At 27.7% G+C, this 13,712-nt stretch overlaps 1 protein-coding gene across 1 annotated transcript in view; it reads right to left on the minus strand.

The window, feature by feature from the left end:
- The window catches only part of LOC113377334 (RNA binding protein fox-1 homolog 2), a 312,484-nt gene that overhangs the window by 15,522 nt on the left and 283,250 nt on the right, over positions 1 to 13,712 (minus strand). Inside the window, exon 10 of the mRNA XM_026617617.1 lies at positions 10,913 to 10,976. Coding sequence (XP_026473402.1) covers positions 10,913 to 10,976 — 64 coding nt within the window. The remainder of the gene's footprint in view (positions 1 to 10,912; positions 10,977 to 13,712) is intronic.

Genomic DNA, 13,712 nt, shown 5'->3' on the forward strand with positions numbered 1-13,712 from the left:
TATACTTTTAATCACTCATAAATTAATTTAGTTTTTATTGATTAAGTCGATTAATTACACATATCTGGAAGTTGATGTAACTTGCCTCAAGGCAAAATACCAAACCAACAAGTTTTCATTTATTTCAAATTAGTGTGTGCTAAAAAATATAAATAAGAAATATGTATTAAAATGAAATTGACTATTAAAATGAATTTCAAAATTATTTGACAATTAAAATTCAATTTTCTATATTTGCAGTAATGTTACACACACCACTATTACTTACTAAAATATTCGATTTTTATTACTGTACTTTCTTTTCAAATTTATGGCGAATAATTTACTTTTTCTTCACAATCTGTCGTTTATAATATCTTTGCTACTTTGTATTTATCATTTTAATTGTTTTTTTTTTCAAATTTTTGAATGCTAAAATAATTTGACATTTAATAATAATTTCAAACATAATAATTGATATTATTTTTTTCAAAGTATATTTTTCTTTACCACGAAACGTTATTAGTTACATTAGAGTTTTTAAACTGTCCATTTTTTTCTGATTTATGACAAATGAATTTATTTAATCATAACCATATTAACTTCCCGTAGGTTATAGTAATGGGTCAGTAAAGGGAAGCAAGGAGTGCAGAAAATGGAAACTCGGTTTTTGCGAGAACCGGGCATCCGACTGGAATGATTTAAAAAACATTCAATTCCTAATAATAAGAAGAATTGGAGATTAGTTTTTGGCAAAGGCAGGTCCAGCCGTTTCAAAGATGCGTAGCTAAATATAGAAAGAAATTGAAGTTTTTGAGAAAACGAAGCATCAGATTTGAATAATTCAAAAAAACTTTTTGCTTGTATTGACGAAACGATCATTTTTCGAAAAAGCAAAAAAACATTTTTTTTTCAAAGTTTAAAATAATAAATTCATTACGTTTTGTTTATTTACTTTTTATGTAAACTTATATAAACATCATCGTTCAATGTATAAGCTCTTATACTTTGTCCATAAAATACGAATAATAAAAGTTACAGTATTTATAATAATATATTCGAAAACATTTAATATTCTTCGAATATTTTATTACAGTACGGGAGTACCAGCAATTTGCTTTAAGGCACGGTGCCATACACCACTAGTGTCGCTTTGAAATCATGGTTTACAATATCTTTTGTTATCCAAATGAACACTGTAAGCAAATGAAAAAAGCAAATCATAAATCAATTTATCTCGAAGTTTACAGAAAGATCAACGACTGTCATTTCGTAGTGTTGTGTTTTATAGTTATTTCAGTGTCTTACTGTTAAAATTAGCTAAGTTCTTTAACCTCTTGACTTACGATTTAGATGCAACAATGTCGGTCCAAAGTTGTTCAAGCTAGTGCCATCGTTCGCGACTATTTTTCCACACAGTGTACAGTTTACCACAAAAATAAAAATAATTTTGTGTTTTATAGTTTCGTATAAATAAATATTTTGTAATATAAGCGATTACCGTAACGAGCCATGCCCGTAATATTCGCTTCTGGGCCGATTATCATACGCGGGCGTATAGACGCGTAATATTTATGTTTTGCCTAGCCATCGTACGCGGGCTCTGCTCGTCATTGCAAGTTTAAGGGGTTGACACTAAACCTACCGACAATTCATATATACCAATACCAACTGCGCGCGGTCAAATTGACCTACAATCAAAGTTATTTTAATATTTATTTCAGATAATGATTGATTTTTATTTTCATAAAATTTCATCTAAATTTATTTTTATATAATTTCTAAAAAAATAATAAAAAAATAAAATAAAATGAAATAAATTACATATGCATTCATAATATACTTTATTCAGCTTTCTCACATTATTAACTTCCCGTAGGGTAGTATTTCTCGACGTTTTGAAGGCATACCTCAGAAAAAATGGATGTCCTTGTGTGTTTCTTTTTCGTCCACGTTTTCGGGCGCACGGATAAACCGATTTGAATGATTCAAAAATCATTCGATTCCTATTGATAGGGACATGTGCTGATTAGTTTTTGGCTAAGGCAGGTCCAGATGTTACGGAGATAAATAGCAAAGAGTGCAGAAAATAGAAAACGAGTTTTTGAGAGAACGGGGCATCCGATTTGAATGAACTAAAAAACATTCAATTTGTAATGATTGGGAGAAGTGGTGATTAGTTTTTGGCAAAAGCAGAACGCACGTTACACAAGCAGAAAGTTCTTTGAATCATTTAAATCAAACGCTTAGTTCTCTCAAAAACTGCCATTTTTTGCACATTTAGCTCCGTATCTTCGAAATGGCTGGGCCTGTCTTTGCCAAAAACTAATCAGCACATCTCCCTATCAATAGAAATCAAATGTTTTTTAAACCATTTAAATCGGTTGATCCGTTCGCCCGACAACGTGGACGAGAAATTGTATCCATACATACACACACACACATACAGATCCATTTTTTCTGAGGTATGCCCAAATCAGAAACCTTCAAAACGTCGAGAAATGTAAAAATTTTCAATTTCGATTTTTGGACGATTACAATAACTTACCCTACGGGAAGTTAAAAAGCGCTTTTTGGCGTTAAATTATTAGATATTTTATAAAGGCTTTCGTAATGTGTACACATTGTGTGTACGTTTTATTGGGTTCTGTACTAAGATTTTTTATTTTGAAGTTTATTTATATGGATCAAACAAATGTTCTCGACAATTTCGACAGTATGGAATAACCGATTTGAAAAATTTAAAAAACATTCGATTCGTATTGATAAGGAGACGTGCTGATTAGTTTTTGGCGGAGGCAGGTCTAGCCGTTCCGAAGATACACGGCAAAAAGTGCCAAAAACGGTATCTCATTTTTTAAGAGAACGGGGCGTCCGATTTTAATAATTCAAAAAACATTTTACCTTAATTATTCCTTTAACAAATATTAAAATATGTTCAATAAAATTGTATATCAAAAATTATACACTTATAGAACAAATTTATTTCCAATAGCTTAATTTATTTTAATGCCAAGAGTTATCCAATATTTTCAGTCATACCTGTAGATGTGGATAAATGAATGATTTTTTGTTTATTCACGACTAAAATATTGATTTTCCAAATTTATAACTGCAATTTATAGAACAAATTTATTTCCAATAGCTTAATTTATTTTAATGCCAAGAGTTATCCAATATTTTCAGTCATACCTGTAGATGTGGATAAATGAATGATTTTTTGTTTATTCACGACTAAAATATTGATTTTCCAAATTTATAACACAAAAAATCATCGTCTGCCTTTTTGATTTATGATCATAGCATAATATACACGTGTTGAAATTTGAAGTCTTTTAAAAAGTATAACAAATTCAGAAAGAATTAATATATAGCATTCGCGGTAAAGGTACAATATCACCTTGGATTTTTCTACCCAAAATAATTGCTTCAATAATGTTGCCTATAATTTTTATAATTTCGTACTATATTTTAACTGGCTTTCAGTAATTTTAATATCTAAATTACATTTTTCTCACTAATAATACAATATACATTATTACTTAAGTTCATATTTGAAGTGAATTAATTTGTCAAATCCGGTTCACGTGTGCTCTATTCAACCTACGATCAACAAAATTATTGCAGTAAATGAAGAGGAAAAAAGCTTGTGCCCTGCGAATTTTTTTAATGTGCTCCAATTTGCTTCATATTTTAGAAATAGGCTAATTTTAATCTTAAGTTCAGAAGTGAAAACAATTTGCACTCCATCACCACCCCCGCATTAATTATAACTTATTGATTCTGATTATAACTCTTTTGAATCTGATTTTATCACAACTTGTAATACACTAATTTGAAGGTAATTTAATGAGCTACAATTTTCTCTATCATAAATTTTATCATAACTTCTCTTATTTTGAAATAACGAAGGGTTAAAGGGCTCGAAAGACACTCTGGCTGGACAGCCGCGCACACTTTTAACAATAATAACTCTATCAATATTTGTGTAACAGAAAAATAATAAAAAGCAATATTTAGTCAGAAAAAGACCTTGAATTTTCATCTATATACCTTTATACGTGTCTTTTATTCTTTCAAAGATATAATAATGAGAAATTGGTTGTTTCTTTTTAAATGGATTTTTTTTCATGAAATCATGAGTTTTTTAAAAGTCGTTTGTACTAAAATTGTGGTATTATTTAAAATACATCAAGATCTCTTAAATCAAGTCAATTCTAGATGGAATACGATTGTTTTTAATTTTGGTGGAAATGGCCCTCATAAACTTTTTGATTTAAATCAAAGAAACATTGTATGCGTCTTTTATTTGCATGATAGCTCACTCATTTTACACGCAGAAGTACTCATTTTATTTTAAAGCTTATTTCGAGCACTATAAAACGCCATTTTTATATCTAATATTGTTAAAACACCAATTTATTAAAATTTTAATTGATATAATTTTGTTCATTACTTGATTTTCGTTGATAGGTATATTTTTGAAGATATTAGCAAAAAACGATGAAAAACGCAAAAAAGTAACAAATTTTCAATAGCAAGTAACTTAGAAAGTATTTGCTTTTTTGAAAAACATTATTAAACATTTTTCTCTTATAATTAGCTATTTTATCGATATCCGACATTATTTTTTTTAAAAAAAAGTAAAATTACACCACTGAGAAGAAATGTTATCCCCCCGGGAAGTGGCAACGGAGTCTAAATTATTTTCACTTTTGAACTCGAGAGTAAGATGAACCTAATTCCCAAATTTCATGCAAATTGGAGGACAGTAAAAAAAATTCAGACCCAAAACGCTCCATTGACTTGATTAAATATTCCGTATCCAATGCCAAACATACGAATTTTTGACACAATGAAACATCTAAATAATTTTTTGAATAAGTAAATTTTTTTTGTATTCTGTTTTAGTAAAGTAAGGCAAAACACGACCGCATTAGTTAAAAAATAATAATTTGTCACATTGAGTATGGGCGCAACACTTCAGTCAGTCCACAACCCGTCAGACGCATGCGCAAACTGTTACCTGCCAAATATATAATGTATCTATATTATATTAATTTTTGGTATATCTCAGCTGCTTCTCGGCAATAATAATGTAGACATTATATTTTTAACTTCCCGTAGGGTAAGTTATAGTAATCGCAAAAAAATCGAAAATGAAAATTTTTATATATCTTTACGTTTCAGAGGTTTCTGAACATTTTGGCATACCTTAGAAAAAATGGATGTATGTGTGTGTGCGTGTGTGTGTGTGTGTGTGTGTGTGTGTGCGTGTGTGTATGTATGTGCGGATACAAATTTTCGTCGACGAATTCGGGAACACGGATCAACCGATTTGAATAATTCAAAAAACATTCGATTCGTATTGATAAGGAGACGTGCTGATTAGTTTTTGGCGAAGGCAGGTCTAGCCGTTCCGGAGATACGGGGCAAAAAGTGCCGAAAACCGTAACTCAGTTTTTAAGAGAACGGAGCGTCCGATTTTAATAATTCAAAAAACATTTTACTTGTATTGACAAGGTGAAGAACTGATCATATTTTCATAAAGGCAGGTCTAGCGGTTTCGGAGATCTAACGAAAAAAGTAGAAAAAAATGCCATTTGGCGGTCAAAAATGATCATTAGACATACGCACATCAAATTTTCAGATATTTTATAGAGATTTTAACAATAAGTATAAATTTTGTTTATTTTCCTATGGGTTCCGTATCAATGTTTACCCGTTAGACAGCGACGCCGCGCTTACGCGCTTTATATTTTGTCTCTATGCAGTTAAAGCAGCACGATTGCTTTGAAAAACAAGTTCAGATCTTCCAAAATATGTCAAAATAAAGAAAACATTTTTTTTTTCAAAACAAAAAAATTTAAAAAAATTTTTTTTTTTAAAAAATTTAAAAAAAAAATTTTTTTTTCAAAAAAAAGTAATTTTTTGTCCAATTTATAGTTTCTCAAAAATCTTATTTTTTCGAAGTAAATTTTTTTCAAAAATGTTAATCGTTTTTAAAAAAAATAATAATTTTTGGTACGGGAAGTTTCAGCAATTTGCCTTAAGGCACGATGCCCTAATTGCCTTAAGACAGAATTCCACTTACAGCTAGTTTTATTCATAATCATGAATATATTATATTTTAATATTGTCTTAGCTCATAAGTGAATTAAAATAATTGGAAAATGACAGTCTTTATTTGTTTATGCCTCAAGTATTTTCAATGTCAATCAATGATAAGCGGTTTTTTGTAATTTTTTTCCATTTATTTCTACAATCTGACCATATTTCTATGAATCAAAAAATTCTAAAAACTTTCCTTAACAAACTTCATAGAGATTTATTAAAATCCAAATAATCGTTTAGGAGGATTATCTTTTCATACCCCATTACAGAAGAATTTTATATATAAGATATATATTATATTTTGTAGAACTTCGAACAACGACTCCAAAAAGTAATAAAAAAAACAAAAAAGTTTTTTTTTAAATTGTTTATTTACTTCGACGTTTTGGACTAGGTACATTCCATCTTCAGGACATCTGTCAAGAAACATGATCTTGATAAGATTTAAGCATCCAATATGATCAAGAAAACAGAAAATGATGGATTTTTTAATTAATGAAATTGTTGAAAAAATAATGAACAGAAATATGATAATATAATCAAAATGAAAATGATAAAAATAAATAAGTGGATTATATAACAAAATATTAAAAATGTTAAAAATTGGAAAGTTTTAGAAAGTTTTAAGAAAAGATTACTGAAAAAAGCAGAATTAATTACCTGTATGATTGAATATACACTAACACTTTTTCACTAAAAAAGATTTTATCAAAAAAAAGTGAATTGATAAATTTCTTTTCAGACGAATAAACAAATTTTGTAATTCAAAATTTCTTTAAATTATATCTTTTTTGAGTTTGTTATTCGAGACTGTTGGTAACAAACTGATTATAGCAAGTATATGTGTGCGTGTTGTTTTTATATATCAGGATGTAAATACCTAAATTATCGATCTTAGATGAATATCGATATTGATTATTTGTCAAATAGTGTAAACACTATTAGAAGCGTTCATAAGTATAAGACAACTTTCCGCAAATAACCTCTTAAAGATGCAATTTTCATGATATAAAATTTTTGGAGTGAATTAAACGAGTGGGCATATTCGACCGAGTGTTGTACCAAGGTTCTTTGGAATTTTTTTTTTGTTTATGGTGGACCACACTTAGTTCATGATGCCTCATTCTTATGTGTATATATTGTGAGGTTTGTCCAATGTATTGGAAAGAACAGTCGTTGCAAGAAACAGAATATACTACGTCAGTATTGAAATTGGGTGGAGTAGGAGTCATTGTCATATTTCTGTACATTATTTTTTAACAATTTTATTAATTAAAAAATCCACCATCTTCTGCTTTTCTTAACCATATTGTTCGCTTAAATCTTATCAAGATCATGTACCTAGTTCCAAAACGTCGACAGTAAATAAATAAAGAAAAGGTTTATTAAAAAAACTTTTTTTTTATTACTTTTTGGATTCTTTGATCGAAGCTCTACAATATATACATATATATATATATATATATATATATATATATACATATATATATATATTAGAGTGGTCCTTAACAATGACATTTTCGAATTTCTTTGCTCCCAAGGGCGCCAATACTTCCAAATGAATAAAAAATGAATCTCTAATAGTATTAGCTCTTAATATAAACATAGATAGAGCGCACGCCAATTGAAAGTTTTTTATATTTGTTATTAGCATACGTCATTACGTAAATTCTTCCGCCATGAACTCAAGTATTATGACACATAAGAATATTTATAAGCTACTTAACCACTAATTATATCCATGTGAGCTGTTTTATAATATTTATTCATCACGAAATCAAGATAATAATTTGAGTTACAACATCACTAATTAAATAAATTTTTTGCTGCAAAATTAATCTTGATTCCACGATGAATAGGATTTAATTAGAGGTTTGAGTGGTTTATAAATATTCTTATGTCATAATACTTGAGTTCACGACGGATAGCGCAAGAAATTACTTAATGACGTATGTTAATAACAAATATAAGAAATTTGTTATTAAGAAAACTTTTATATATATATATATATATATATATATATATATATATATCTATATATATATATATATATATATATATAAATCTCGTATCACGATATTGGTTCGCGATGGACGCCCAAACTACTGAACCGATTTTAAATTTTATTGGCTCATCGTGTGCATATATATCCAACTTAGGTTATAGGAAATTTTGAAAAGTAAATTTGAAATATAAATATATAATTTTTAAAAATTTCTAAAAATTTTGACAGAAAATGACCAAAAAAAACAAAGCACTAAAATGACAGTCAAAATTTAAGGAAATTTCGATATATAATTTTTGAAAAAAAAAATGACACTTCAAAAAATAAAATTCAAAAACATGTACATATTTAGAAGTATCCAACATTTAAATCCAAATTTGATGAAATGCTATATTCAAAATCACTGTTTATAGTTTTAAATCTAATTAAAAATCAATGCTTAAAAATTTGAATAAATGTTGACATGTAAAAAAATTAAATGTCATTTGTCAGTATTTATGAAAATAATTATATAAATAAATTTACGATTTAGATTAAATTGATTAGCTTACCAAATTATTTCGGAAACCAAAACTTCATCAAAACATTATAGATCAGAGATCACAATAAAAAGCGGCATATTGAATTTAAAATTAATCATAAACAAAATTTTGACATTTCACAAAAAAATGTTTAACGACTTACTTCAATAAGAAGCAAATAAATTAATTATTCCAAGTTATGTTATAGGCAATATTGCCAAGCAAATTATAGATACAAAACATTATTGTAAAATAAATATTATCATATTATATTAATTTTGGACCAAGAAGGAAATATTTTGACATTTATAAATTTAGTGCATATTGGATATATGAAATTGACATTCACTATTTTTCAATTAAATGCAAATGTAAAAAATCAAATATTTATATAAAAAAATGTATATTTAGATAAAGATACTGCGTTGATTTAGACTAAAATTTAATTTATTCTTTAATTAAAAAAAATTGACATAAACAAAATTAAAATAAACAAAACACTATGATGCGTTGGAATTATTTATCGGGAGTGTAAAGAAATTTGTGTAATTAAAATATAATATTATTATTAATATATCAGTTAAGATATATTTTGATTGTCATCGCAAATGCTAACCTTACAGGAAATTGTAACCTCTTAAATGAAACAGTACAATCTGAGGGTATCATTGGAATCTGACAAAAACAAACTAGACAAACTAAATATTTTATCATATTATATTCAATTTTGACCGAAAAGAAAATATTTTGACAGTTATAATTGATTTGAAATAAAATGCAAATGTCAAAAATCAGATCTTTATGTAAAAAAATATTTATTTCCACAATATTTCTGTGTTGATTTGGCCAAACTTATGAATTCAACAATTATATAAATATTCATTGATGACTTAAAATAATTATTAATTTATTAACAAATAAATAATATTTGAAAGAAAATTTTATTGACATATATGACATGACAAAAGTATAATAAACAAAAAACTATGATGCGAGTGAATTAATTTTTGAAGTATGAAATGTCAAATAATTTTGAAAATTAAAACAAGTTTTTAACTATTTGTCAAAGAATCAGAGTCCAAATCTATTAAATATTTGATTTTTGGCACTTTTATTAATTTAGGCATATTTTTTATGGCAAAACAACGTTTGCCGGGTTAGCTAGTATATATATATATATATATATATATATATATTAAAACAATCGTTTTTAATTATTTTATTATTAATTCATTATACCCAAAGGTATTATTTAAGTATTCAGTCTTTGGCCGAATAGTATAAATAGTGCCGAATATACCAAATAACAAAAAGTAACCGAATAGTCATCGCAAGTCTAGGAATAAAACTTTAATAAATATTCAATGCGTTTGTAATTTAACAACTGCAGATAATGATTACATTAAAACAATCGAGTTTAGGCGTTAAAAACCTGCAGAATATTCAGTATTCGGTCTTGGAAGTTTACCCGAGCATACTGTTCGTTGCAGGTCTAATAATTGTCCTATAATAAAATTTAAAACCAAAACATTTTTTCCAATTGTTACACAGTGGTACCCCGCCTTACGAGCGACTCGTCATACGTGATTTTCGAGATATGAGCCGCGGTTTCGAGATAATATAGCGGTTATACGAACAAATTTCGTGATACGAGCCGCCAAAGAAGCGATGCCGCTTGCATCACAAAGCAATGAATCGTTCCTAGCGTATTCGAGAACGTACAAGTGAGAAGCGTAACATAAACTAATGGCGGTGCGAATGAAACTGATTCATCTAACAGCAATTGTAACAAAGATTTTCGTATGTAAAGTCGCATTTAACTAACATACAAATTTTAAAAGTAAATTATTTTGAAGTTAAAAAATTCAATTAATTAATTTTAATGTTATGCATTTTCGCAATACTATAATGAGTTGAAAAAATAAATAATGCTCATTGGACAGTTTTTTAACGCAAAAACTAGCACATATAATGAATACTTAATCATTTCTTGTTTAGTAATTTGCTATGTTTTTGCAGAATATGTATTAGATCTTACAATAAACGTTTCATTTATTTTTATTATTGATAAAAGCACTGTGCTAGAACGAATTAATAGCATTTTAATGTATTTATATGGAAAAAGTTGCTTCGACATACAAACAATTCGACATGCAAGCGTGCTTACGAAACGAATTAAGCTCGTAAGGGGGGTACCAACTGATGTGATAGCAATGTTATACGAACAATCAATAAAGCCATATTTGATTATAATAAAATATTTTATGTTAAAAGTAAATTTTATAATACTCACTCCATATCCTGCGACAGGTCCTATACTATGACCCAAGTAGGGATCAGCATATTCTCGGCCATATCTAAAATTTAATTGGAATTATATATATATATATATATATATATATATATATATATATATATATATATATATATAGGGTAGTCCTTAAAATAGTCATTTTCGAATTTTCTTGCTCCCAGGGGCTTAAATGGTTCCAAATAGAAAGTTTTAGCTCTTAACATTAACGTTTAGATAGAGCGCAATTCAATCGAAGTTTTGTATGGGAATAGCATGAATTTTTTTTCAAAAATTTTGAAAAAGTTTTTTAGATGTAATTTAGTTAACAAATGAATGAATAAAACTTATTCATTTGTCGCTAAGTTATACCTAAAACATTTTTTTTTAATTTTCAAAAATTTTTCCATGCTTTTTCCATACAAAGATTGATTGAATTGCGCTCTATCTAAACGTTAATATTAAGAGTTAAAACTTTCAGAGAATTGTTTTTAATCAATTTGGAACCATTTGAGCCCCTGAGAGCAAGGAAATTCGAAAATGACCATTTTAAGGTCCACCCTAATATATATATATGAGCCGTTCAGTGCACACAGTGACTAACTCCAAAAAACAGAAAGTGGAGAAAAGCGATGAAGTAATGCACATTGCTTTTAAAAATTCCTGTAATAATATAAGTTGGAAAATATAATGTAGAACGTATAAATACATATATAGCTTACATGTGACGGTATATAAGGTTAATTACAGTAAATAGTGAGTAAATAATTATAATTCAAGTTAAAGATTTGATATGACTTGTGGAGTTAATCAAGTTGTCAACTGAAAAAAATAATAAACCTAATTCTTATATATTTGTGTTAAAGCATTTTCATAAAAATAAATGTTAACTGTTGTAATATATTATTTGTGATTAATCAGTAATTCTATAAATAATATTTTCTCTATCAGCTGTATTCTATGATGATTAGAATAATTTCTGTCAATTTTTCGTAGTGGGGGGAATGAATTTTAGCAAATCCTTTATGTCAATTTTTCCTTTTTCAAAGTTCTAGCTTTATAATATAATAACGACTATTGTATATTATTCAAACATTTTGGTCAACCTGGTACAGACTTTCTTATATTAATAGCTTTAAAATACGTATCTTCATTATAGACACATTTAAATTATATAAGATTGGCTTATATAAGATTTCTAACTTTATCCAGCGTATTTTAAGCAAATTTACTGGACACTCTGTAATGGTTACTTTTCTGTTAGTGATTGTTCTAATCGCTTTGTTGATAAAAAATCTTCGTGGAATATTTGGATTAACTAAAATGGCGCTTTCCTTTTACATGTTTTTATTATATTGTACCAATTATCTAGTGAAAAAATGTCTCGATTTTTATTGCATCTGACTCAATAATCTAGAGTCAATAGGTAAATAGCTATTTCCACTGACCAGAAATTTCATTTCAATTGACTTAGCTCTTATTTCCGTATTTTAAACAAGTTTCAATAAACTTAAGGCAGTTTTAATATTTCTGTTTTGCCGGGTACACGAATTTTTGTATGTAAGTTTGTAACATCCTTGAGACTCTACAGTTTTTTGCCAAACAATCTTAGGGTTTATGTTTTTATCAAATTCTTATTTGTAATTCATGAAACCCGAAAACCGGTCCAGCCGGAACATATGCACTACACAAAATGGAGTTAATCAAAATGTCTTCTGAAATAAATGACTTATTATTCAGAGGTCAAAAAAAAATTATGTTTCACAGAGTTAATTTTCATTATTCCGGAAAGTCATTATTATCACTAACAGTTATGATTACACTGAGTACATTCGCACTAATATCTCAGTTTTTTCAAAAAATGGAGTTAGTCGATGTGTGCACTGAACGGCTCATATATATATATATATATATATATATATATATATATATATGTTAAAGTAGTTAATTTTGATGTTGAGAAATATGAGTAAGTTCTTCAAGGGCATACATCAAATAAAAGGCAAAGATTTAGAAGTTAATCTTTAATTTTTCAAACGTTTCGACATAGTATTTTATGTCATCATCAGTGGATATAAATATGGTCTTACATCAGTAGCTAGCGCTAGGAACACAATTTTGCACTATCATATATACATTAACTTGTTTTTTTATATATTAATTTGTTGAACAGAGTATGGCAAAATATTTGTGAAATATATAATATATTTTGCACAGAGAACGTAGTTTATGTGACAGAGCCCGAGGCTGTAGTAACATGTGTTTAAAAATTTTTAAACACATGTTACTACAGCCTCGGGCTCTGTCACATAAACTACGTTCTCTGTGCAAAATATATTATATATTTCACAAATATTTTGCCATACTCTGTTCAACAAATTAATATATAAAAAAACAAGTTAATGTATATATGATAGTGCAAAATTGTGTTCCTAGCGCTAGCTACTGATGTAAGACCATATTTATATCCACTGATGATGACATAAAATACTATGTCGAAACGTTTGGAAAAATTAAAGATTAACTTCTAAATCTTTGCCTTTTATTTGATGTATGCCCTTGAAGAACTTACTCATATATATATATATATATATATATATATATATATATATGTGTGTGTGTGTTAAATTTTTATAATTTTGATGTTGAGATATGTGAGATTCAGTCTTCAGGGCAAATACATAAATTAAAAACTTGTATGACTTTAAAACATTTTTATTTTTTCCATGCGTTTCGACACATAGTTTTGTGTCATCTTCAGTGGACTCTAGTTTGAAGGCACAGACAGAAATTATTAATTAAA

This window comes from Ctenocephalides felis, unplaced genomic scaffold, assembly GCF_003426905.1.
Source record: "Ctenocephalides felis isolate EL2017-DRISC unplaced genomic scaffold, ASM342690v1 CF-g0.4_SCAFFOLD_01886, whole genome shotgun sequence".
NCBI lineage: Eukaryota > Metazoa > Arthropoda > Insecta > Siphonaptera > Pulicidae > Ctenocephalides > Ctenocephalides felis.